This window comes from Rattus norvegicus, chromosome 5 (genome assembly GCF_021556685.1).
Source record: "Rattus norvegicus strain SHRSP/BbbUtx chromosome 5, alternate assembly SHRSP_T2T, whole genome shotgun sequence".
NCBI classification, from domain to species: Eukaryota; Metazoa; Chordata; class Mammalia; order Rodentia; family Muridae; genus Rattus; species Rattus norvegicus.
Window position 1 is genome coordinate 96,129,033 of NC_141538.1, and position 26,725 is coordinate 96,155,757.

General features: G+C 40.5%; 2 protein-coding genes across 24 annotated transcripts in view; both read right to left on the bottom strand.

Moving 5' to 3' along the window:
* The window catches only part of Ptprd (protein tyrosine phosphatase, receptor type, D), a 2,326,896-nt gene that overhangs the window by 350,539 nt on the left and 1,949,632 nt on the right, over nucleotides 1–26,725 (bottom strand). For 22 of the 23 annotated variants that reach the window (XM_087549038.1, XM_087549034.1, XM_087549037.1 and 19 more), the window contains exon 1: nucleotides 23,505–23,669. In XM_087549038.1, the coding sequence (XP_087405164.1) occupies nucleotides 23,505–23,589 (85 nt within the window). In that variant the 5' untranslated portion in view covers nucleotides 23,590–23,669. 23 annotated transcript variants of the gene reach the window in all.
* The window catches only part of LOC148005865 (uncharacterized), a 129,939-nt gene continuing 126,802 nt past the window's right edge, over nucleotides 23,589–26,725 (bottom strand). The window contains exon 3 of the mRNA XM_087551822.1: nucleotides 23,589–23,671. Within this exon, the coding sequence (XP_087407948.1) occupies nucleotides 23,665–23,671 (7 nt within the window). The 3' untranslated portion in view covers nucleotides 23,589–23,664. The remainder of the gene's footprint in view (nucleotides 23,672–26,725) is intronic.

Sequence of the window (26,725 nt, forward strand, 5' to 3'; positions counted from 1 at the left end):
TCAATTAGCTTTGTCCAGACTTTCTATTTTGAACCGAGGGCCTGAAAGACTTCTTTTGATTTTTGGCATTTTCTTTAGCTGCTGCAGTAAAATAGGTGGGAGCAAGTTACAGGTGATCTGGCCCCTCTCTGCCTTCAAGAAGCCTGCGTGGTTAGTTGAATAATTCTCTGGCCATAGGAGCTGTGTTACAGGATAGGCAGGAGATAGCGAGAACTGCAGGTTTTAAACCAAATCATGTCTCTCTAAAGCAATCAATGGCCAAAGACAGCAATGTGTCCCTATGGTCACCTGGTTTCTATGATTTAAGTTACTTCAAAGTAAGCACGGGAGACTATAAAGTCTCTTTCAAATTCCACCAGACAGCAGTATTTTTTTTTTTTGATTACACAGACTGAGACATTCAGATTGCATAAGAAATCAGGACAGAGAAGTGTGGGGAGCCGAGGAAGTCTGGAAGGATTTGAACAGTATTTGCACTAACTAGTAACGACAACTTCCTCTGAGGACAGTCTAAGAGTACGCACCTACAGAGCCCGCCTACCTGCATTGGCGGACTTCTCCCCTCTGTCCTAAAGGTAACAGAAGCTGAGGTTCCAGCTTGCTTCTCGGTTGGTGCTGCCCCAGCAGAGTCAGCAGAGCCAACATAACCTGCGCGTTTTTGTCAGATTTCTAGGCTCAGGTCATATAGGATGTGTCACATAATAAGCAAGCCCCAGACTCAGAAAGAAGGACCAAACTGCTAAATCCAACTTCGGAAAGTCTGTGGTCTGGGTCTTCCTCACAGAGACAAGGTTGTTTAATCATAGTCTCAAAATAATATTAGTACTATAACACCAATAATAATATAATTCATGAATCATCAGCGCCACCATCATGAGACACATATTACAGCATTCATATCTTTCACCTCACATCTCCCTCAGCTTTTGCATTGGTTATACTAGCTGTTACTTGCTTTTTGTGCTACTCAGAGTTCTGTACCAGACAAGTTACCTGTAAAAACCAACTTAAGAGAAGAACAGGATTTTTTTTTTTTTTGGCTCATGGCTTTTCTCTGTGGAGGATGCTAAAAACCCTCTTTTTCTAGCACTGGGTGAGGTGGAGCCTCAGGAAAGGGCAAAATTGTTCAATTGTGTTATCTGGGAGATAAGGTGTAGAGTGGCATCCTAATAATCCCCAGTGACCCATCTTCATTCCAACACGTCCCACACGCTAAAGGCGCTACCCCTGTCCATAGAGCTGTAAGTTAGGAACCAAACTTTCTTAGGACAACACTGAGTCCTTGAACAGGACTCTTCGTGCAGTGCCCACAGTACTAAATTGCCCACAGATTGCAGTGCTAAGATTTTACACCTTATGTATGAAGCCACCTTGAACCAGGCAGAATAACTGATTATACTCTGGGAGCCTTAAGAGGCGCCTCTGCCTAAGAAAAATACATGTGTTAAGCTATGTGAAATCCACACCTGTTCCCCATTCAGCCAGTCAGTAACTGACAGCCAGCTCTGTGTCAGGCGATGTGCACATAAGTCATGCAGCATCACTTCCCACCTGTTAGAGCTGCTGTTACCAAGCAGATAGAAGAGAACACGTGTTGACAAGTATGTGGAGTTCAAGGGACCCATGCGCAACATTAGTAGGGATAGAAATGAGCACAGTCATCATGGAAAACAGTGGATAAGTTCATCAAGCACAGCAGAAAAATAGAAGTACTTTATGATCTGGCGAGTCCAAAAGAAAGGAATTCAATATGGTGCAGAGACATCACCACATTACTGTTTAGGCCAGCATCATTAGTCGAAGTCACAAAATGTGATTCACCTTAAAGTATATCAATATATTAATGGGCAAAGGCATTTGGATAATATGAACCAAGAAATGCTATTTAGTCATCAAAATGAATGAAATCTGCTCTTCACATTAACATGGTGTAACCTTGAAGACAAGAACCAGGACACTGAAACAATACCAAGGGGCCTTAATTCACTCACACAGTCTAAAATCACACCGTCACATGGCTAAAGAGTATAATAGTTGGGGCAGAAAGCAGAAAGGAGGTAAAACTGGATTGGCATCACTTGAAAGAAAGACGGGTTCATTTACACACATTCACATTTATAGGAAGATGTCTGCAGTAAAACAATGAGAATACTGAATAATATCTGGTGTTCTTTAGAATGCCAAGAATGGAAATTAAGTTTTCAAATCAAAAAAGGTATTGATATCAGATAGTTTAGTGTCACTGGGCCTGCTCAGATATTCTACAAGATACATATACCTCAAAATGCACAATTGTAACTTCAAAAATAACACAATAATTTAAAAGAGACCTCATCTAGGTATACTCTAGAGAAAACCAAAGAGACGAATCAATAGGGGAAGGAAAGGGTAAAGATGACTTCAGTTACAAAATAGCAAGCCAGGGAGCAATGAAGAGAAGATAGAACAGAGGCAGAAGGAACACCCATTCAGAGCCTGCCCCACATGTGGCCCATACATATACAGCCACCAAACTAGATAAGATGGATGAAGCAAAGAAGTGCAGGCCGACAGGAGCCGGATGTAGATCTCTCTTGAGAGACACAGCCAGAATACAGCAAATACATAGGTGAATGCCAGCAGCAAACCACGGAACTGAGAACGGGACCCCCATTGAAGGAATCTTAGAAAGGACTGAAAGAGCTTGAAGGGGCTTGAGACCCCATATGAACAACAATGCCAACCAACCAGAGCTTCCAGGGACTAAGCCACTACCCAAAGACTATACATGGACTGACCCTGGACTCTGACCTCATAGGTAGCAATGAATAGCCTAGTAAGAGCACCAGTGGAAGGGGAAGCCCTGGGTCCTGCCAAGACTGAACCCCCAGTGAAAGTGATTGTTGGGGAGGAAGGTGGTAATGGGGGGAGGATGGGGAGGGGAACACCCACACAGGAGGGGAGGGGGAGCAGCTAGGGAGATGGCCCAGAAACCTGGAAGGGGAGTAACAATTGAAATGTAGATAAGAAATACTCAAGTTAATAAAGATGGAAAAAGAAAAGAAAAGGAAAGAAAAGAAAAGAAAAGGAAAGAAAAGAAAAGGAAAGAAAAGAAAAGGAAAGAAAAGAAAAGGGATGGGGCTGCTTAGACCCTGTGGTGCAGGAGTTAAGTGATGAACTCTGAAATCTTTCTTGACTATGAAGGAGGCACAGGTTTTATTGGATGTGGTCAGATATCTGAGGACATCCTATGTAACTCCTAAGCCTATAATGTATGCTCCCCTGGGCTCTCGGACAGCAGTTCTCAACCTTCTTAGTGCTACAACCCATTAATATAGTTGCTCATGCTGTACTGATCCCCAATCATAAAATTATTTCATTGCTACTCCATCATTGTAATCTTGCTGTCTTTATGAATCACAATATATATATCTGATGTGCAAAATATACATTATGTGAACTCCAACGGGGTCCTGACTCACTGTATGCATATGTTCATACAAATCACACTTCAGGATATATTATTATGTCTTTATAATAAATCCATAATAATGCACTTCTAAAACTCAGCATCACAGTGACAAAATGGTACCAAATGTATGCAGCCTCAGAGGAACACTTTCTAAGTTCTTGGCAGACATTCGCTTTACAGTTAGCAGCAGAAAAGCTTCTCAGTTGCTCCACAGTACCCTTGGTAAGCAGGTGTGGCCCTCTAGAGACAAGCAGAGGTCTGAAAGGTTTGGTCCTCCTAGTGTCCCCAGGCAAGTGTCTACACACTTTTGTTAGTCAGCAGCTGACGTTATCAGCTGGTGATAGTTATACATCCTTGTGGAGACAAGGGGTGGGAACGAGGTATGGGATGTGGAACAGTTGGAGGGTGGACCTGGAGGGAAATAAAATCAGGAGTGTAAAAAAAATTAAATAAAAAAATTAACAACAACAACAAAACCAAAAACAAAACTCTAGCTTGGTTTCAGGTTTACTTTCTATTGCTGTGATAAGGTACTATGACCAAAACCAGCCTCAAGAAGAACGAGTTCATTTCGTTTCACAGCTCACAGACCATCACTGAGAAAAGACCGGACAGGAACTCAAGTAAGGAACATAGAAGCAAGAACCGGAAGTAGACACCATGGAGTAATACTGTTTACTGGCTTCCTCCCCATGGCTTACTTAGCCAGTTTTGTTAAGTTCCCAGGAACTCCTGTCCAGGGGTAAAACCAACCACAGTGAACTGGGCCCTCCCATATCAACTATTAATGATGAAAATACCTCAGAGCCTTGCCTACTTGCCACACAGTTGGGGAAATTTTCTCAATTGGGATTTTCCTTTTCCCATATTACTCTAGCTATGTAAAGTAGGCAAAGGACCAAGCAACACATGATAAAGCATTTGAACACAAAATCACATTCCTTTGGGGAGCTGGAACTTTTAAAACCTCTTCTGCTACTGGTAAAACCATTCTGGAAATCAGTCTGGAGGTTCCTCAGAAAATTGGACATTGAACTGCCTGAGGATCCAGCTATACCTCTCTTAGGCATATACCCAAAAGATGCCTCAACATATAAAAGAGACACGTGCTCCACTATGTTCATCGCAGCCTTATTTATAATAGCCAGAAAATGGAAAGAACCCAGATGCCCTTCAACAGAGGAATGGATACAGAAAATGTGGTACATCTACACAATGGAATATTACTCAGCTATCAAAAACAAAGAGTTTATGAAATTCGTAGGCAAATGGTTGGAACTGGAAAATATCATCCTGAGTGAGCTAACCCAATCACAGAAAGACATACATGGTATGCACTCATTGATAAGTGGCTATTAGCCCAAATGCTTGAATTACCCTAGATCCCTAGAACAAACGAAACTCAAGACGGATGATCAAAATGTGAATGCTTCACTCCTTCTTTAAATGAGGAAAAAGAATACCCTTGGCTGGGAAGGGAGAGGCAAAGATTAAAACAGAGACTGAAGGAACACCCATTCAGAGCCTGCCCCACAGGTGGCCCATACATATACAGCCACCCAAAATTAGACAAGATGGATGAAGCAAAGAAGTGCAGACCGACAGGAGCCGGATGTAGATCGCTCCTGAGAGACACAGCCAGAATACAGCAAATATAGAGGCGAATGCCAGCAGCAAACCACTGAACTGAGAATAGGTCCCCTATTGAAGGAATCAGAGAAAGAACTGGAAGAGCTTGAAGGGGCTCGAGACCCCAAAAGTACAACAATGCCAAGCAACCAGAGCTTCCAGGGACTAAGCCACTACCTAAAGACTATACATGGACTGACCCTGGACTCTGACCCCATAGGTAGCAATGAATATCCTAGTAAGAGCACCAGTGGAAGGGGAAGCCCTGGGTCCTGCTAAGACTGAACCCCCAGTGAACTAGTCTATGGGGGGAGGGCGGCAATGGGGGGAGGGTTGGGAAGGGAACACCCATAGGGAAGGGGAGGGGGGAGGGGGATGTTTGCCCGGAAACCGGGAAAGGGAATAACACTCGAAATGTATATAAGAAATACTCAAGTTAATAAAAAAAAATAAAAAAATAAAAAAAAAACCTCTTCTGCTATTTTGTATTTAGTGGTTGAGGTGAAAATATCTTAACTTTATGTGTATGTTCAATACCTAAAGTGCCAAATCAGGGGACTCTAATGTTGTTTCGCACTAAAACTCAGTATAATTGATTAAGTGGTTAAATACCATTGTAAAACATTGTATGAACTCACTACCAAAAGTATATATGATAATAACATATTTCAACAGAAATATAAACTAATTGTCTTGGTAGTTAATGAAACTCATTTAGTTCTAGAGATAGCTTGTTCAAACATATAATTACACTGTATAACTACAAAGTACTCCTTTTAATGCAATATATATTTATTAAGACATTGAGGAATATAATTGGCATTTTCTAAATAAGTTTCGTTCATGACTATTTCAACTTCAATAAATGCATCTTTTAAAGGCCTCAGATTAATTAGCATAGAGCAACTCTCACCTTCAAATTAGATCCTTAAAAGAAACAAATAATTGGAGCTAAGTATTATTGCAGAATCTTATCTAGTAACAAAATATTTAAAAAACACAAGTAGAGATCTGAGGCTCAGAACAGATCTAGGTAGAGTGCTTGCCTAGAATGCAGGACGCCCTGGGTTTAACCTCTAGCACTAAATAAACCAGGTGTGGTGATTCAGGCTGGCCATGCCAGTATTCAAAAGGCAGAAGCAGATCTCATTTGAATCACCACAAGAGGAGGGGGGAGTTCCCCTGCCTCTGAACATATACAGATTCCTATATTTGTAACTTGGATTCTACACTGTATTAATCACTTTACCTCATTGTATCAAATTCTTTAAAATGTAACCTTCACATGTAGGTTTTTTCTTTTTATTTTGTTGCTGTCTTGGTCTCTGATACATCTAAAGAGTCTAGAATGGTGGAGATCTGTGAAGAGAGTAAGTCACTGAGGAAATGTGTCATACAAAACACCTGGAAAGGGGAAAGGGGAAGTGCTCCAATTGATCTTTAGGACCTGAGCAACATCCATGAATGACAAAGTGCAAACTGAGTTCTGAGGGCAAACAGCTTCGTGGATTATACAGAACAAAGCTGGAAGTTGCAAGCATGATAACAAGGGCAGAGCAGATGCTGCGGCTATCTGTGCCAATTATGAGTGAAGATCAAGGTCTTCCACATCTCAGCTAACTCTGAAGAAACGACTGCAGACGAAGGACCTCAGCTATACCTGCAGGTGAGCATATGCCGATTAGTCCACACGAGCCCAACTATTTTCACTTCCTTCACACACATAATCTCCTGCATCTAAAGAGAAGCTCCTAGTACAAAGTACAGAACCCATAGTAGTTGGATAAAGGAATAGTATATCTAAGACCTCCTTACTGTAATTAGAAAAACACAACACAAGCTCAAATCTTTCCATTTTAAAGCTAATTTTGGTTGGTTTTGTTTTGTTAACCATACCATAGATTTTGTTGATAAAATCAGAAATATCTATGGACCTATGTTATAGTTAGGGTTTCTATAGTCACGATGAAGTGCCATGGATAAATCAATGTTGGAAAGAAAGGGTTCATTTTACCTTACAAGTTGTAGTGTATCATCCTGGGAAGTCAGGACAGGAACTCATGCAGGGCAGAACTTAAAACTTAGGAATTGAAGGCCATGGAGGAATGCTGCTTGTTGGTTTTCTCAGCCTGCTCTTTTTGGGTCTGAACTGTCTCACAACACTCATCAATCTAGGGAATGCACCACAGATTTACCCACAATCCAATATGGCGGGGACCACTTTCACAAGTAAAGTTTCTTCTTCCCAAATGACTCTGGATTTTGTCAAGCTGACATAAAACTAGCTAGCATTGCCTATAATAAGACACTATCCAGGCCAAGGCTGTGTTATTCACAGCATCTTAATATGAAAGAGAATAGTAAAGATTGATATTCCTAAAACAAAGCAGAGTACATAATCCTAAAACTGACAGGAAGTCACTTAGTGTACTCTCTCCAGCCAGTCTAGCCTATTTGATAAGTTTCAGGCCCTGTCTCAAAACAACAACAAAGAACAAACAAACAAACAAACAAATGGAAGGATGGCCCCTGAAGAATGATAAGAGTAATACTCAAGGTAGTCCTTTGGCTCTACAAATCTACATACACCCATAAACATTTATCAGCAAAGACATGCGCACTCACATATGGCACATAAACATACACACACAGACACACACACACACACACACACAAACACACACACACACAAACACACACACACAAACACACACACACAAATATTCCTAGTGAGAGTCACCCCAAGATCTCGCTTCATTTGGCCTATTTAATTCTGAAAAGTAGAAGGTACATTCTAGAGTCAACTCCATCCTAGTGGATACTGAAAAAGTTTCAACACCAATCTTTATTAGTCTTTGGACACTCACAAAGCCATTTTCAAAGATATATCTTATTAGCCACACACCAATGAACCTTCAAGGGCCCACTTTTAAATGCGAGTTCCTTCAGCTTTGTGTGCATCAAACTTTACACTGGGTATCCAGAGAAGTCGCCAACAGAAACCCAGCTTTAATCATGATGCTAACTTTGGTCTAGGGGCAGAGGAAGGAGGAGGAGCCCCATCCCTAGCCTTGGTCAACCAGAGGCTACTTCAGGTCTGAATATCTGCCATTACTAGAACATACAAGGTGTGAGGAAAGGAAGAATGAATAATTTATCAGTCCATATCCACACTGGCTCTAATTATCCATATAACTGCAGTAAGGTACTCTGAATCTTTCCATGTTTATATTACAGTGTGGGAGGCAAGGCTATGGCATTCCACTTTTGATTCACACACTCAGCCTTGATGGATGTGCTGGTGCCTCATTACCTGCTTTGCTCTCATTAAGCATAAGAAAGACTAGAAACTGCTGGAGAGGAGAAATGTTATTTGTTGGAATTTTACAAATTTGTGGGACCCCTATGTTCTTGTGAAGAAGTACATCCTTTAATTTCAATATTATTCATACTTAATGGTTTTCAATCCACTAAAAACATTAAAATGTGGTTTAGATCACCTATAAAACTGAATTTCAGGCTTCCCTTGGAAAAATCAAAAGATTCTGAGCATGTATTCTCCAGAGGACTAGACCAGAAAGGACTGCTGTCTCCCTTCTAGAATTAGTATAAATGGTGCAAAGTTGAATCAGCTTGCTTTGATAATGAATCTCTCTTGTTTGGTCAACATAGGCTTCTGAATTTACTACCCATAGCTACATTGAAGGCTTACATATTGAGACAAGGAGAAACAGACAAGACACTAAGATGAGACATAGTCATCTTGAACATAACAAATGAGGATTTTAGACAGAAACAGAAACAAACCACAGCAAACTCTATGAGAGACAACAAAACCCGCATTAATCTGATCCAATGTGTGGAGGAATGGACAAGAATGGAAAGAAACTAAAAACATGCTCTCCCTTAGCTACTTCTCATCCTTTCCTGTGTATGTTCTTTATAGCTAGACAATACTTACCAAGAACGAATTATTATAAATCCTGACTATTTGCACATGGCCCTTCTTCATATAACAACAAGAGCTTCAGTTCTAACTACCATGACCCTTATCCTATCTGATTTTATAACCATCTCCCCACTGTGAGATGAATGTTACACACAGCAGTCACTCACCAAAACTGGACCACACCGTCCCCCATTTTCACTGGCTTCCATTGCTTATTGATAGATAGCACTTAGAAATGAACTGAGCGGTAGCCCATTTCCCATGCTTGGTCCTTTTGGCTACCCATCATGATTTCATTGGTCAGTCCATGCCTAGATATCTATTTGGTTCTACAGTGTCGGCAGATTGGAACATAAATCTACTTCAAAACTCTAAAGCTCTCCTATTTTACCATAGTAAAAGGATCCTGTGACTTTACCACACGGACACTTCCTCAGCATCCCAACAAACTCTGCTTCCAGCACCACTCCCTGTGTATCTAAGGCAACACTCCATTTCCTGTAAGGTACCTGCCTTTTTATTGCGACTACCAAGTCTAACAGTAGTGAAATGGCTCCTTGCTTATATATGCTCATATCCTTGGGGCACATAAGCATAGACTGATCTGAGCAAAGGAGAGACTGGAAACAGAAACTTAGGATTTGAAAAGACAGAACTGTGGAATGATGGGAAGTACTGGCGGCAAATCTAGGAAACCAGGAAGCACTCTTCCAAGAAAAAAGACACACACACACACACACACACACACACACTCACACACACACACACACAGACACACATACACACACATACACACACATACACACACATACACATACACACATACACACACATACACACACACACACACACACACACATACACACACACACACACAAATGTAAGCTGTTAGCAACTTAAATTTGTGAGGCCGTAAAGCCCAGGGCTGAGGACACAGACCAAAGGGAAGTGAGCCAGTCCATTCCATGCCTAGTGTTAGTGTCAGATTCATTTGTCTAACTGCAAACTCTAGAGGAAAGTGATCCCAGACTGTGAGTAACTGTTTTATTATAATTGTCCCCATGCCCCTCCAGTTTCCATCTCTGTAAATCAGAACAATTAAAATAAAAGAAGAATTATATATTTTACAATTGTTAAACCATCTTTTTATTGCTTTTGCTGATGCTGCTCTGATTACTTCACAGGCATCAGCTCTCTACAGTGGTGTTTCTTCTGCATCCTTCAAATGAGTCTCACTGTGAGGCTCTCAGTGTTTCCCTGTGGGACTTTACTCCACACTTGAATGGACTTACCCATTAGTCATTTGCCTTCATATTCAGCCAGGATTTTTATTTAGTCTAATTAGTCTTCCTTTTTCACACAACTAGAGCAAACCTCAATCCTTATGAGGATGTCGCTATAACCTTCACACCTCTGTAGAATTGGGTACCTTCTGCCAGCAGCCAGGATGAACCAACAATGGCTGAAGCTTTGCATCCACCCATGTTTGTCAGAGATTCCAACTACAGTACATGGCACATCCCCCTCCCCAGTAGTGCCTCACAAATGCTTTCCATTCTCTGACGTGATGGAGCCTGGATATGTACCTTTTGCACTGGCTTCAAGATCACTGGTGCCTTTCTGCCAGCGTTGTCTTCAGCTTTTTGACAAAAAAGCATTGAAACAGAACGGGGCCTCTGCAGCAGGAGTGCCCACAAGGAGGACAACTCTCCATGATATGCCTGCTCTCACCTACCTTTAGAAAACCAATATCAGGCTTCAATACCCATGATCGAACTGTCTCTTTGCAGGGCTCTTACCACATACCCAGCAAGCACAACACTTTCTAACACTTTCTTCCACTTTTATTTAAGATGTTCAGAGCTCCAAATGTCAGACACACAGTGCAAAGAGAACTATCCCACAGCTGATAAATTATTCATTTTTCAGGAGCTTGCAATTGAAGTAGCACTAACAGCCAAATACCTGAAGCACCCCCGAAAGACATAAAGCATAATAACATTCAAATCTTTTTCTGCATAAATTCCAAAGGTTAAGTGCTATTAAACATCTTCTGTTTACCAAGAGATATGCTCTTTGAACTTCCTTCTAATTAATCTGCTCCCAATAAACATTATTAACTAAGAAGACTGCAAAAGAGGCCAATCAAGTCCTTCTCTTCCCCTTAGCTCATCCCACTAGGCTAAACAAGGCCCTTTCCTGATGTGCTCAACTTCTCCCTGCCTGATGAGCAAAGCCAAAAGCAGAGGTCATCACACTATGAGCCTAGGACCAAACTGAAGCAGACACACATACTTATTTATGCATAATGCGGCTGCCTTTTTTTCTACCACAGAGGAGCAAAAGAGTTGCTCCAGGGACCCCATGCCCACAAGTCCTAAAATATTTATAATATAGCCTTTTCTAGAAGCACACTCATGGACCTCTGGCTAAAAGACATATGACATATTCTGTACTAAGTTTTAATGTTGTATGTCCATGGGCTTCTTGCACAGGAAAAGGCTGCATATAAACTTCTGTGACACAGTATACCACTTCTATGGTAATATAAAGACATCAGAAAGACCCAAAAAATGTAGGGCTAAGGCTACTTATTCAGCTGGTAAAGCATTCCATTTTACAGTGATGTGCTCTATAACTTTCCCTCTAGAGATGTGGGCAGACATTTATTTACCAAGGTATGGAACAGATAATATGCTAAAGAAGGGGTTTCACCTAAGTAGAGTTTAGTGAACTGATAGATTTATTGGGATTCCTTCCAGAGTTCGGTGAGCCTCAGGAAGCCTAATATTTGAAAAGATCAATCTAAAAATCAAGGCTCACTACTCACAAGCTGCATCCCTGGGACCTCTGCCCTTGCTACAGGCATCTCAACCAAGGTTGCCCCCTCTCAAGTAACTGCTAACACAACCCTAGAAAGCGGCCATATGAACATTTTAACCTTCTGAGCTTCACGATCCTTATAAGTTTCAACGTTTCTACGTGTCAAGAGTCACCCTCCACCCTCCAGAAAACAGGTCACCACATGTCAATTGTTGGTTGCTGGAGGAATCCTAACAACAGTGTCACATCCATTCCATACAGCGAGTGCACCTTGTAGGGCTTAACACCTCCAAAGCATGTGGAGTAGGATTCCTTTTTTAAAAAGGAACTGGGAAATAGGTTGTACTCATGTGATGACCGAAGTGCATTGCTCTATTTGTGATAGAATCTCAAAGGCAGATCTTACTGCCAACAACTTAAGAGTCAAATTAACAACTAAAGCAACAGGGAAGCCTAAGGAAAAGTAAAATAATTCCATTATAAAACACTCCATTTTCCAAATGAATAAGTTTGCTTTTCCTTATTTTGAGGGAAAGTAGATATGCCAACACACAAATTACTCTGCAGATGACACATGCATCATTTGTGGACACAGTATGACTACCTACTCATTGACACTATCATCAGAGAGTTCCTACATGCCTGCAGTGGTCAGTCCTGGGTGAGTTTTTGGCTTGATGCCAGGGTAGCATCACCTACCCCTGAGGTCAATAGCTCTAGCTGTTTGTGCTTTGCTGCTGCTTTGGTGAGAAAAGGTGCAGAGAGTTAAGTGCCAGGTGCACCATCAGTACTCCACTTCTTTGCTCTAAGCACTCCATCTGGGCTGATCCTTGCTTGCTTCTCAGTGAAACTGCAGACAAAACTTCTATCAGCATATGGCTGCTGGGTGTCCTGGTGCTCATGTTTAATCCCAGCACTTGGGAGGAAAATGCCAGAAGGCAGGGAGTTCAGAAGTAGCCTGGACCACATTTTGAGACTGTCTAAAAACCAAGATAAAGCAAAGCAAAACAAAATCACAGTCTACTCTTTCAATGTTCAGGAGCCAATGGCATCAAATTTTAACATGTTCTAAGGAGCATGCGATGGGAAGGTTTGAGTTGAGACAAAACTAACTTTAAAAACTAACTTTAAAATAAAACATAACCATATACTAATTAAATTAAATATACTCTAACACAGTTCATTGGTGAACAACGGTGACATTTATTTGGCACTTTTACAGTGTCTAAGACTGTAAATCAGTTAACTCACTGAGTCCAATATGATCCAATATTCTAGGCAACAACACTGGAGCATGAGCTCTTGAGACAATCTTGCTCTCACTACACAGGTAATAAAAGAACTAAAATTTACCGCTCCAAACTGACATAGCTGATTTCTCAAGCCAGTGAATGTTCATTCATACTTCTGATAAAAGATTTCTCTTTCAAACCTTGTCTGGCATACATATATGGACAGCTGTCTACTTCTTCTAACCCGTAACTTAAACATTCTAGTAGTCTTCCACTGGACTTGCCTTTCCTATCAGAGGACACTAGCAATGTGTGACAATAGTCTGGCTGTCATGATTCAAAGTAAGATGCTAGCATGGCAATACTTGCAGAGTCATAGTAGAGGATCTATCTAATCCAAAATGTTAGAAGTCAAAGGTCTAGGATATACAGGCTTCACTCACATACCAGGGCTCTACAGAGTGTAGAGTTTTCAACAGAGACAATGGTGAGACAACATTTGATTTGATATTTTGTTGTTAATTTTGTTACTGTATGTTTGCTATTTCTCTTAAGCATTGTCTAGATCTAAAACTATCTCAATAGGTAGCAATGGAAGAATGTTAATGTCTGCATATAACAAGTATTATCCATAGGTACACAGGATGAGATAAAAACACACCTTCACTAAGTGCCTGTGTATACAGCACACACATCATCCACAACCAAGATCCCTTTTGAACCTCACAGGAAGGCCTAAGGGATGTGAACAGCTCCGATGGGCAGGGAAATGGAGAAAATGACTCCAGGTAAGCAGAGGAAAGAATCTGGAATGTAACTGAAGCCTCCTTCCTAGTGCTGCATGTTATTCCATAGAAAACATTCATACTTTGGCTTAACAACTGTACATTAACCTACGTTCCTACTGAAAATGAAACATAATACAACGCAGCCATGGTGAATTACTTCTATGCCCAGCACTTGGAAGGAGCAAAAGAAGGATTGCTGAAAGTTGTGGATCCATCTTGTCTACAGAGAAAATTCCAGGCTAATTAGGGGCACACAGAAATACTCTTTTTGAACAATACCATAACAACAAAATAAAATAAAATAAACAAACAGAAATTAAATCCAATCACATAAGCAGTAATGATTCCATCATATATCAAATAGAAGAGGATTCCAGGAAAAACTTCATTAAAAAAGTATCTACCTTTATAGGCAATATCACTGAGAAATCACTTAAAAACCCTACTGCTATTAATTTTATCTAATTTGAAGTATATGGAGAAAAGACCCATTAGTCTTTTTTTTCTTTCCTGTACTTACATGTTGATCATCCAATTAAGTCCCTTCTTTAAAAAAAGTCTCTTACTTAGTCATCTAATGCAAAAATGGAGGGAGAGAATATACAGTTCCAACATAAAACTTAATTCACTTTAAAATGAAAACAACACTAGCCAGAAATAAAAGTCAGCCTCTGGCAAATTAGGGAAAAATCTTCACTAATCCCACATCTGATAGAGGGTTAATATCCAAAATATATAAAGAACTCAAGTAGCTTACCACCAAAAACCCAAACAACCAAATCAAAAAATAGGGTATAGAACTAAACAAAGAATTCACAATAGAGGAATCTTGAATGGCTGAGAAGTACCTAAAGAAATATTTAAAGTCCTTAACAATCAGAGAAATGCAAATCAAAACAACCCTGAGATTCCACCTCGCACCAGTGAGAATGGCTAAGATCAAAACTTCAGGTGACAGCAGATGCTGGTGAGGATGTGGAGAAAGAGGAACACTCCTCCATTGCTGGTGGGATTGCAAACTGGTACAACCACTCTGGAAATCAATTTGGAGGTTCCTCAGAAAATTGGAAATAGACCTACATAAAGACCCAGAAATACCACTCTTGGGACTATACCACAAAGATGCCCCACCATGCCACAGGGGCACATGTTCATAGCGGCCTTATTTGTGATAGCCAGAAGCTAGAAAGAACCCAGATGTCCCACGACAGAAGAATGGATACAGAAAATATGGTACATTTACACAGTGGAATACTACTCAGCTATTAGGAATGAGGACATCCTGAGTTTTATAGGCAAATGGATGGAACTAGAAAATGTCATCCTGAGTGAGATAACTCAAACCCAAAAGGACATGACTGTATGTTCTCACTAATAAATGGATATTAGCTCCCCAAAAAGTACAGAATACCCAAGATACAGTCCACAGAACTCAAAACATTCAACAAGCTGAAGGACCCAAGTGAAGTCTCCTCAGTTCCACTTGGGAGGGAGAAGAAAGCAACCACAAGGGGGGAGAGAAGAAGGGAGGGACAGGGTAGAGAAATGGGGATGGGGATGGGGGAAGAAGGGAACATGATCTGGTTTGGGGTTGGGGAAAAGGACTGAAGCCCTAGAGGCCAGCAGAAAGAAAGGAAACAGGCAACCTCGGGAAGAAGGAGGTTGGAGAACCCTTCAGAATGTATCAGAGACCTGGGAAGTGAGAGACTCTCAGTACTCAAGGGGGTGGGGACCATAGATGAAATGTCCTACAGTGGGGAGAGGCAACTTATTGAAGTTTTACCTCCAGCAGAAAGACAGGGCATCAAGTGAGGGATGGGGTTGCCATCACACAGCCAAAACTCTGACTCATAATTCTTCCTGTCTGAAAGAAATGCAGGGATGGAAATGGAGAAGAGCCTGAGGAAAAGAAGGTCCAGCAACAAGCCCAAAGTGGGATCCAGCTCAAGGGGAGGCCCCAAGACCTGACAATATTACTGAAGCTGCGGCAATCACAAAAAGGCACATACCATGACTGCTCTCCAAAAGACCCAACAAACAGCTGAAAGTCAGATGTAGATATGTACCCCCAAACAATGAACAGACGCTGCTGATCCTTCTGGTTAAATTAGGGAAAAGCTGGAGGAAGCTAAGGAGGACAACCCTGTAGGAGAACCAGTAGTCTCAATTAAGCTGGAACCCTGAAATCTCTTAGACACTGGATCCCCAACCAGGCAGCATATACTAGCGGAGATGAGGCCTCCAACACATATACAGTGGAGAAATCCCAGATCTGGGTTCAGTTAGAAAAGATGCACCTAACCCTCAAGAGACTATAGGCCTCAGGAAGTTTAGTAGGGTGGGTGAGGTGGGAACATCCTTGTGAGGACGGGGTTGAAGGGAATGGCGGGGTGGGGAGGAGGTATGGGATCTGAAACTCTCGGGGATGGACAGGGAGGGGAATAAAATCTGGAGTGTAAAAAGAAACTAAAAAAATAAATACATAAATAAATCTAAACAAAAAATCATTTCTGCTAAATAAAAGCCTTAATGTTCTAATATACAATAACTAATACAACGGAAATTTCAGCTAAGCTACTTGGTCAAAGAGATCCTAACTTCGTTGGGAGGCCATTATCATGAAGATATTTAGTTTCAGTAGAGGACAGTAGCACTGTAGCCAAGATATTCTCAGAGAATTTCTGTTTCCCTACATACTTGCATAGTGCAAGATCCTCCTTGCAGAACTTCCAGCTCTGGCTCCTCCCTGTCTATAAACCTGGCCCTGTGAACCTGTTGTGTCTTAGAAGCCTGAATTCATTCTGTCTTTTGAGCCAAATAGATTCCTTCTTCTTGCCTTTAAACCTTTAAAAATCTACCTTTTTCAGAATTGGCTCCTCCCCATTGTTAGTTCGGGGCTGTCCTGAACTGAAAGGGATCTTACTATGTGTGCAGATCCTATACTCCCTAGGTTCCCACTTTTTATGATGCTTAAAGTGCTTTCCCTTCCCTAAAGTCTCAATCCGCATTCACTTTTTGTCTATAATCACATCTTGTTCTCCTACCATATTCCAATGGGACAGAAGCTATATTTTAACAAGAACCTGAATCTTGCTTTTTGAGGGCACGCCGAAGACATGTGCTGACAAATTACTAATTATATATGGCGATAAAAATTTATCTTTTTAATACAAATAGACATAACAGGCTCTTTGTCATCTGAAATCACTAAAAGTTTAAACAGTCACTTTGGTAATAAGCAAAAGCATTTTAATTTTTATTACTTTATATTCATCATAAACATTTATTCAATAAGAAAAAGACCAATTTTTAAACGTATTTAATAGATTTGTTATTCATTCACACACACAGAGAGGGGGGGAGGTACAAATATGATAATATTTGCTGTATTTTCAGTACAAAATTAATGTTTTAGTACTAGTTTACTACACAGAACATAGAAGCACTTGCATATTTTAGTGGCTGACTTAATAATAATAGTAGTTATTATAATCGATTGCCATAATACTAAACTATGATTCTAACAGAAACCAATCTCAAATTACAGCATGCATCTATAGCTTGTATTGTAAAACCAATTTACACTGAGTATCTTCCATAAAAATGTACTGAACTTCACTCACAATTTTAAACTATTTCTTTAGTTAAAAATTTCAACAGATATTGTGATAAAGATGAGTTTAAATAAAAACACCTAAACTCAAGTAAAATGTGTTAATATGTGAATTTGACGACAGACTGTAATATGCAAGCATAGAGTCATATTTCAGTCACTGTACACCCCTCTATATTCTATGTTCCAGACATTGTGTGTACGCACATACACAATAGAAACGGAACAAAAGAAGCTAAGAGAAAAAATACAAACGTGTAAGTCAGTTAACTTGTCCAAAAGGAGAATTTTCTTCAATCCCTAGTCTTTTTCCTCGTGATTCTTCACTTGAAGATGATGCTTTGAGTTGGACAGGTGCCCCAAAGGTGAAGAACACTCTAGAAGAAGACCTGGGTTGAATCCCAACACCCACATCAGGCAGTTCACAACGATTGGTAACTCCAGTTCCAGAGAATCCAACACCCTCTTCTGGTACTTGTACATGTCTGGGGTATAAGGTATACATACAGATAGAGAGGTCTGTCCCATTTCTTCACCTGCCCCTTCTCTGTCTCTCTTTGTCTCTCTCTGTGACACACACACACACACACACACACACACACACACACACACACACACACTTTTAACCAATAGTCAAAAGAAAGGTGGATTCTGGATTGGAACATCTTTTTTTTTTTTGTTCTATTTTTTCGGAGCTGGGGACCGAACCCAGGACCTTGCGCTTCCTAGGTAAGCGCTCTACCACCAAGCTAAATCCCCAGCCCCCGGATTGGAACATTTTAAGCAACCAAAGCACATATGTTTGGGAGTGGTAGGAGGCACAGCTGCCTTTGAAGTTGTCATTATTTGAAATAGGTCAGGCACATAGTGTCTGAATAAAGAAAATTAAGGAAACTAAAACCAAAAAAGGGAATAACATCAGGAAATCATAAACAGCCCTAATTACATGCCAAGAGGCTATAACAAGTAAAACCCTAGCAAAATCTTAGACATTGCTGTACCCTTCACACTTGGGGCCTCAACACAGACAGTCAACAGTGATAATGGGAAGTTAAACTTGGTTGTTTCTTTTTTAAAGCAAATCCCTACGCACTCAATCAAGTGCTCTGAAGTATACACACGTGTTGGCTTTGCAACACAATCTTAACCTTACTAGGTCTGCAGAGAGCTATTAATTCTGAAATCTCCAGAACCGCCACAATGGAGCCCAGGACCAGCAGAACAGCTGGGGTGTGTTCCTTGCTTCAGACAGCTGGTTGTAGCTAATGCAGCCACTTTAAGATTAAAGAAGGAAGGAAGGAATGAGGAGAACCAGCACTCCTAGATCAGCACACCTCAGTCAATTCAGAGAAAGGAAAGCAGACTTCCCCAACAGCTCTCTCAACCTGCCTCACCTAAAACACCAACATCTCTACCTTCAGTTTGTACTGACCAAAAGGACCTTAGCCCTACAACTGGAGTTAAAATCAGCCTCCTTCTTTTCATTTAACATTTTAAAACTAATTTGCCCATCCTTTAATTCACACAATTCAAATGTATAATCCAAGAATATGCTGCAGACTCCAGTTCCCTTACTGTCATCAGGCTAATTAAACGTTGTAATATTTTCATTACCAGAAGCAACTACTTTTAAAAGGATGTGTACATAACTTCGGAGACTGGCAGAGAGAACAATCATAACCTAAAATAAGAAGATATTTCAATAAGAAATTAATGTTCCTTGTGCAAAGTGGAAGTGCCTCCTAGAAAGTGGCCAACTGAGTGCCAGGAAAGTTCCCAGTCCTCTCCCAACTCCAGTGGGAAGATGTCTCCAGAGCCTCTGGAAACGCGAACGTTCATCAGCTACTCTGTCTCTTTAAGACTTTTGTCTCTTTGAGTGGCTTGTGTTCTTGTTGCTGCTGCTGCTGCTGTTGTTGTTGCTACTGTTGTTGCTATTGTACAATACTTCTTACCATATTAATGGCCGTTTACTCTTTGCCTCCGCACGCTGATGCCAATCTTCTTTGTGGGCCATTGGCCATGTGATACTTTGTGTGTGTACAGAAAGTATCTCCAGTTCTTTGCTCCAGGCAGCTCAAGGAAATGCATTACCATGAACAATGAAGGGGACAGGTGGAGCATCTGATACTCATTCCACTCGAGCCACGTGACTTCTAGCGAGTCTATAGATGAGCTCCTTTGAAAAGACTTCCTAAAGAACACATTGCATACTTCTGATTTTGAGTTTAATTCCCGAGGCAAAGATTTATAAGGATCTCGTATGTATAGGATTTCTCAGAAAGCAGGGTAGCAAATTTAACAGAAAGCAAGAGGCCTGGCTTCTCTGTCACCCAAAGTTTATAGTCTCCAGGTAAAATGAAGAATTTCAGCAGGGGACCTAAGGCAAGTGCTTGGAAAAATGGCTGTTGAAGATAACAGAACCATTTCTTAAACACCCAGCCCATGTCACTGGCTGGTCTGGGTTTTACTTCAATTCCTTTAATCCTCACGGCACTCAAGTACTAGAAATTCTATTATCACCGGCATCTGTTATTGTCATCATCCACATTCCAAAAACAACAGGACTGAAGGTAAAGTATATGATTTAGTGAAGTGATAGCCAGAAATCAAAGTCACACTCTAGTGGACATTACAGCAGAGGTGCCAATCCATCCACTGCAATGAAAGGGATTTTAAAAAGCTTAAAGAAATCCATGGAACATCCTCAAAGAGCAGGAAGTCAGAGCTTTCATCCACAAGAAAAATACCGTGTTTGTGGTGACATCAGCAAGGTGCTTGCTTCAGCAAGGAAAGAAAATGAGGAAGACATACAACTTAAGATGAAAACATGGCAAAAAGGCAACTGCGAATAGAGGAATGAAACCATTTCAGGACCTAAGTGTGAAAGTTTATGTTTCTATCAAAGGACTGGTAAAGGCTCAGAGCCAGTTATAGTAGCCAAAATGTAAGGTGAAATTCATTCAACCAAAAGATGCCAAGAGCTGTTTCTTGGTATGTACATGATATTTTTTTAAGGGGCTGGGTAGTATGGGGAAAAAAGAAACAGACAGATAACTGAACACGAAATACAAGGAATATCTCAGACAAAAGAAAAGAGGTTTGTGCTGGAGTTAAAATATTAAAGTATAAATTTATGTCTAAATTCTGTGTGGTGTGGTGTGGGGGTGAAGACAGAGAGACTGGCTCAAAGAGCTACTCACCATTCTTCAACAAAAGTCGAACTTGACTCTTGGACCACAGTTCTCTCATGTAAACGCTCTTATAAAAATAACTAGCAAAATCACCCAGAGCACTCAAGACTAAGAGTAAAAACAACCACAAATATAGCCTTTTAAAGAAATCATGTGGTCCAGCGGGACACTTTAAACTAGCAATAGCAAAGACTATAATTTCCTAAGGGAAATTTCTTAACGTATATTTGATCTAAGACTCCAAGAGTTCTCCTTAATGTAACACCACTTAGCTATGGCCTTTTCCACCACCCGTTACCAGATCGAATGCAGGCTCTTTCAAGATAATTATTTCAAAGGGATTAAACTGGCTGTAAACTAGTGTAGTAACCAACAGGGCCTTCTTCACATTTCCCAATCACAAATCATCTTTTGCTACAAAAGAAAAATCAAGTTTTTCAGATTTCTCAAATGTGCATGGCAAGTCAATATTAAATTTTGAATCATAACTCAATAACTTGGATCAACGTGAAACATAGAAAAAAGGGGAAAGAGTGTGTCATTATGTTCTAATGAAATTAGAAGATGAACCCACAACCTGAATAATGAGAGCTTGACAATATCATCTTTACAAGGAGATGAAACCAGTTATTCTTGACTATTACATGGTTCCATATTTTTCAAATGATTTTAGAAAAACGGCATAATATAATGAGATATAATCTGGATATAATCTAGATTTTTGTTTGTTTGTTTGTTTTGTTAACATTACACAAACTGGAATTCACTGGACATACAGACCTTCAATTGAGAAAATGCCTCAATCAGAATGGCATGCAGGAGAGCCTATTAAGCATGTTCTTGGTTAATGGTTGATGTTTGAATGCCCAGCCTACTGAGTGGTGCCACCTCTGGGGAGGTGTTCCTGTGTTGTATAAAAAAAGCAAGAGAGTAAGCTGTGGACATCACGAGTGTAAGCAACACCCCACCATGGTCTCTGCTTCAGTTCCTGCCTCCAGGTTCTTGCCTTGATTTCCTGCCCTTACTTTCCTGCATGACACTGCACTTTGTGAGATAAGATAATCACTTTCTTGTCCAACTTGCATTGGATATTCCATCACAGCAGTAGACAGCAACCTGGCACAGTCATATCAGATCCGGGATAAAGTGTAAGAAGGAGAAAAAGAAGGGTGTAGGCAGGAGGGATGGAGAGAAATGCCATCTGTGGCAGAGAAACATAATCTCAGCAATAGTTGCTCCTAAATTCTTGACATCTGTCTGCCACTTTCCACCACAGCATTAAGCAAAACCATAGCTTCTCCAAAGAAGAGGACTTTTCCGTCTGCAAGGATGATTTCTCAGATATATAACTAGTAAGGTTCATTAAAATATACAGCTTTGATCAGATATTTAGGAGGGTACCTAGGGTCTTGATATGCTTTTGCCAAAATCGAACAATGGTGAAAACAGTTACTTCTGGACTTTGGCCAAAACAGAATCCAAAAAGCTATACATTCAATTGTTTTCCAATAAAGTAAATTTAGATTTTTGAAATAAGTCTTGACATAAATGCCTTTAAAATAACAATACCTTACATTTGGATCTTTCCCCCAATTAATTATTTCCTGGCATGGTATTAGAAATTCCTTGGCTTAACCTTAAACCAATACTCCCAAGTGCTAATTAGCACACGCTATATATGTATTTATTAACCACAGAATGTTGTGCTTAGAACATGCATGCTCCACATGCATTCAATTAATACCATTATTTTTTTCCTCCCTGAAAGATTCCTTTAGAAAATAGATCCCTATTTAAATGAAGCACTTGGCAGTTAGTGAGGGAATTCTTGTCAAGACACAATTAATAAGAAAGTGCTAAGATGACATAGGATCTTTGTCTTTGATATATTCTTAACATGAATCAAATTTAATCTCCCTGGGACAGCCAGTGGAGGGAAATGTTAATGACTGCAGATGTTATACATGTTAATCACAACAGGGGACTCCCCAAGAGAACATCCAAATCACATATGAACTATACTCCTGAAGAAATTGACATGGCCGTAAGAGCCAGGAATGGCCACTATTGTCTTGTGAACACCATAGAGTATTCTGCATGAGGAAAGAATCATGTAAACAGTGTAGAACTAATTATTGCTAGTTAGGAAGAAGATATGATCATCTCATTAGTTGGCAAGCTAATTAACCACAATCTTAGTTTCATAAATTGAGTCCAGAATCTGAATCTTCAGTGTCTGCATTGCATAGAATTCTTTTCCCACTTCCAGGCCCTCCACCCAGCCACAAAGTTGTCAGTTCTGCTTGATTTGTTTGAATATTGTACTCCACGACAGCTGTCGGAAACAGTACATCAGAACAGCTGCTGTGACAGCTACAAGGGGCTTGCAAGTTTAATTGGGCTCAATGTGACATTGTGCATTTTTTCAAACATAGAAATATCCATACAACTGAAGAAATTTCTATTGAGTCTCGATAATGTTTACATATTGGGGCTACCAATTGGTCAGCCACAATTTAAGTGATATTGTTGGTCTTGTTTTATCTCTGTCACAAGGCTGCTATGAAGTATGAAAAGTGTACAAAAATAGAAAAAGTAGTAGGAGCAGTTAGACACACAAGCAAAGAGGCATTAAACAGAAGAGGAGGCAGTGCAAGAGACACGTCAATAAACTCTTTCAAAGCCTGGCAAGAAGCCAAGGAGGATCCCACAGTGTCTCAGGATATACTTCCCAAGGAAATATATTCAGAGCCCTGAGCCTTGTGCCAACTGCAAACAAAACCACTCATTATGGCCACAGCTCCCTAGAGAAGGGCAGGATGGCTTACTCTCAGCACAGGCGTAGAGGAAGAAGGCGAGGAGCAGCAACAGCAGCCTGGCCACGGGCACCATCCTGCAGCTTGTCAACGGCATGCACCGGCAGCTTGGAAACAGCCTAGGGAGCCACAGCGACTACTAGTCTGCTCGGAAACTTCAGCTGGAAACCTTTCAGAGCCTGTGAAGGGAGGAGACAGGAAAAGAAGAAAACACAGAGACAATTAGATTTCTCACTCTTTCAAATGTCCTACCACAACCTAGAAAGACATGCCCTATTGTAAAAGCACAATAAACACTGGAGACGTCATGTCTGTGTATGGGGAAATAACCTGGAATGTAAAAAGCTGGGTCCTTAGCATTGTTGCTGCCAGCCACTTACAACCAATCACCAGGAACTCATTTCTGCGCCATCTTTTTGGCCACTATACTCTAAGGGGGCGGGGGGTAACAGGCTTCAAACAAAAATCTGCATGAGCACATGGAGAAAGGCACATCCGAACCTTAAGCAATGCTTAATAGAAGTCTGTCCATCTATTAATGACAGAATAAAGGAAGACGTATATGAAAGTTTTGCGTGTATGTGTGTGTGTGTGTGTGTGTGTGTGTGTGTGTGTGTGTCCCCGTCCAATTCCCTGAGACTGGAGCTACAGATGTTTGTGTACTCCCATGTGGTGTTGGGAAACCTTGAGCATACAGGAGCAGTATTTTAACAGGATGAAGAATGGGAATTCCCTGAACTCCATGCAAAGTTTGAAAAAAGTAAGGTGCTGGTATGCTGAAGTAGAGATGGCTTGTTAAGACAGAAAACTATGCATTACAACAAGCTACACTTCTGCAGTTCTTTGGCATGCTCTATAATTTTGTGTCCCTCTTTTCTGGGAAATGTGGATGCACTTCTGATTTGGGATCCACATGGTTTGTGAGGACCACAGGGTTAGAATGAGGTAACTGTTAGGCGAACAGAAGATGATACAAAAGAGAGAACACAAAGAAATCCTTGGATGTGTCTATGTCTAGTGATCATTACCCAGCCAGCACAAAAACAAGCTCTATACTGTTTGAGAGCAGAGAAAAAATAGAGAACTAGGCTTTGGGAAAATTCACTGGCAGCTGCATCAAGAACAATGCTGAATGCCACTAAGTTCATAGCAAGAGTTCCAGGTGAGACGAAATATAAAATTCAAAGATCATGGTTTGTCCAAAAAGATAGCCTTTGGAGTAAAAGGTCTGCTTCACAAGACTGATGATGACCTTAGTTTAATCTCCAGAACCCACAGAAGAAGGAAAAAAAACAACATTTAGAAGTTGTCCTCTGACCTCTACATGTGTGTCATATACCATATATACATATGCGCACACACACGCCTGCATGTGCGTGTGTACACACACACACACATACACAGAGAGAGAGAGAGAGAGAGAGAGAGAGAGAGAGACTAATACAATAATAAATAAAATTCCCTTAGAGACCTTTCCCCTTGGTGGCCACAGCAGTGGAAAATTAATGGGAGGGAATGAGGTGATCACAGACAGGCTCTAAAGAATAATCCGGAGTATGATTCTCAACGTGATGTGCAATTGTGCTTGCAGAACCTTTGGTAAATACAGCACGTCTTCCTACAATGAGTAGCATCTTAAATAAACAAAACAAACAAACAAACAAAGAAACCAAAATAGTGGAGACGCTGTGTCATAAAATATAGTCTCCCCAGTTTCTGTGGTGAGAACTTAAGGCCACTGGGATTCATTTGCAAAAGGAAACTGTGCACCTTTAAATCTCGCCTCTCTCAATGTCTGGAACACATGAAACCCTTGATGGGACACAGTAGAAATACCCATAAACAGCCTCACACCACAAAGTAAGTGGATATTCAAAGAATCATACTGCAGCTATTATATACACTTTGTCTTTTCTGACACTGAATTTGAAAATTAAAGTACCCTTTTTACTTAAAAAAAAAGTGGGTTTTCATTAATATGCAAGAATAGTTTGGATGCAGGAAAGACACCGTCAAGAGGAAGAGCAGAATCACTCTCTCATTACCATTCTACTCTCTAGGCCCTTCTTTTGTTTGTTTGTTTGTTTTTCGACAGATTTGTGGCATAAAGAAGTAAGCTGAACACTGAAACACATCTTGAATCCGAAAGCTAGCCAGCTGTTGCAGAACAGTGATTGGTTATCAATCTCATCTGGAAAACAGCTTATCAAGCAGTTCACAGCTATCAGCTGTTGGAAATGGCAAAGCTTCTGAGGAGAAGGACTACAGGAATCAGCTCTCCTCACCCTCTCTCCTCCCCCTACCACCACCTCTTTTCTCACGCCAGCATTTCAGATGGCAGCAAAGTCCAGGAGACATCAGTCCTGTCGGATTCAATTTGTGTCTGGGCAAGCATATCAGAGCCAACTGCTACATAAGGACTCTGAGCCATCACAGCCTCAGAAACCCACAGAAGCTTGCACAGGGAAGGGCGCCTTGTCTTTTCCATGCACTCAGCTAACGTGTATTAAGTCCCAATTTTTCCAAATAAGTCTGTAAATGTTCCCTCTCACTTGGGTCAGTGACAGGATTTCACTCTCTAAAAATGAATGCTAACATGAAAGGACACATTTACACTTAAATAAGCTATGCCCTTGCCCAGTACATCAAGGAAATAATCAGAAGTATGGAAAAATGCATATACCAGAGGTTCACTCCATAAACACCATTGAAAAGGAAATGCTGGATAGTATCAGTACAATGAAATTGATATTGCAATACAAAAATGGGAAATGAATTTTTACAGAGATATTTAAAACAAAAAGAATGAGGGTGAAATGAACGTCACTAGTGTTTGCCTTTAGCCTTTTGTGGTAGAAAGGAGGTAAGGCAGAAGCTGATCTGTGCTTTGGGACATCTGAGGAGACAACCTTTGCCACTCACACCTTGTGATACTCATTAAAAAAGACAAACAAATAAAACTCATGTAGGTATGAACTTGAAATATTTTAAACACTGCTATTTACTTCCCACACCACAAAGTTCTTATGAATGATTTCAAGTCACCAGTACATTAAACTATGCACATGTGTGGTAGAGAACTTCCCAGACAGTACAGATGGGATGGTACTTGAGTCTCACATGAGTTGAATCCATCTCTTTCCTCAATTGGGGGACATTTTCTACAGCAAATACATTAATATTTTAACTAAATTCAATACTGATCTTTCTCTAGCTTTGCATAGGACTAAAAT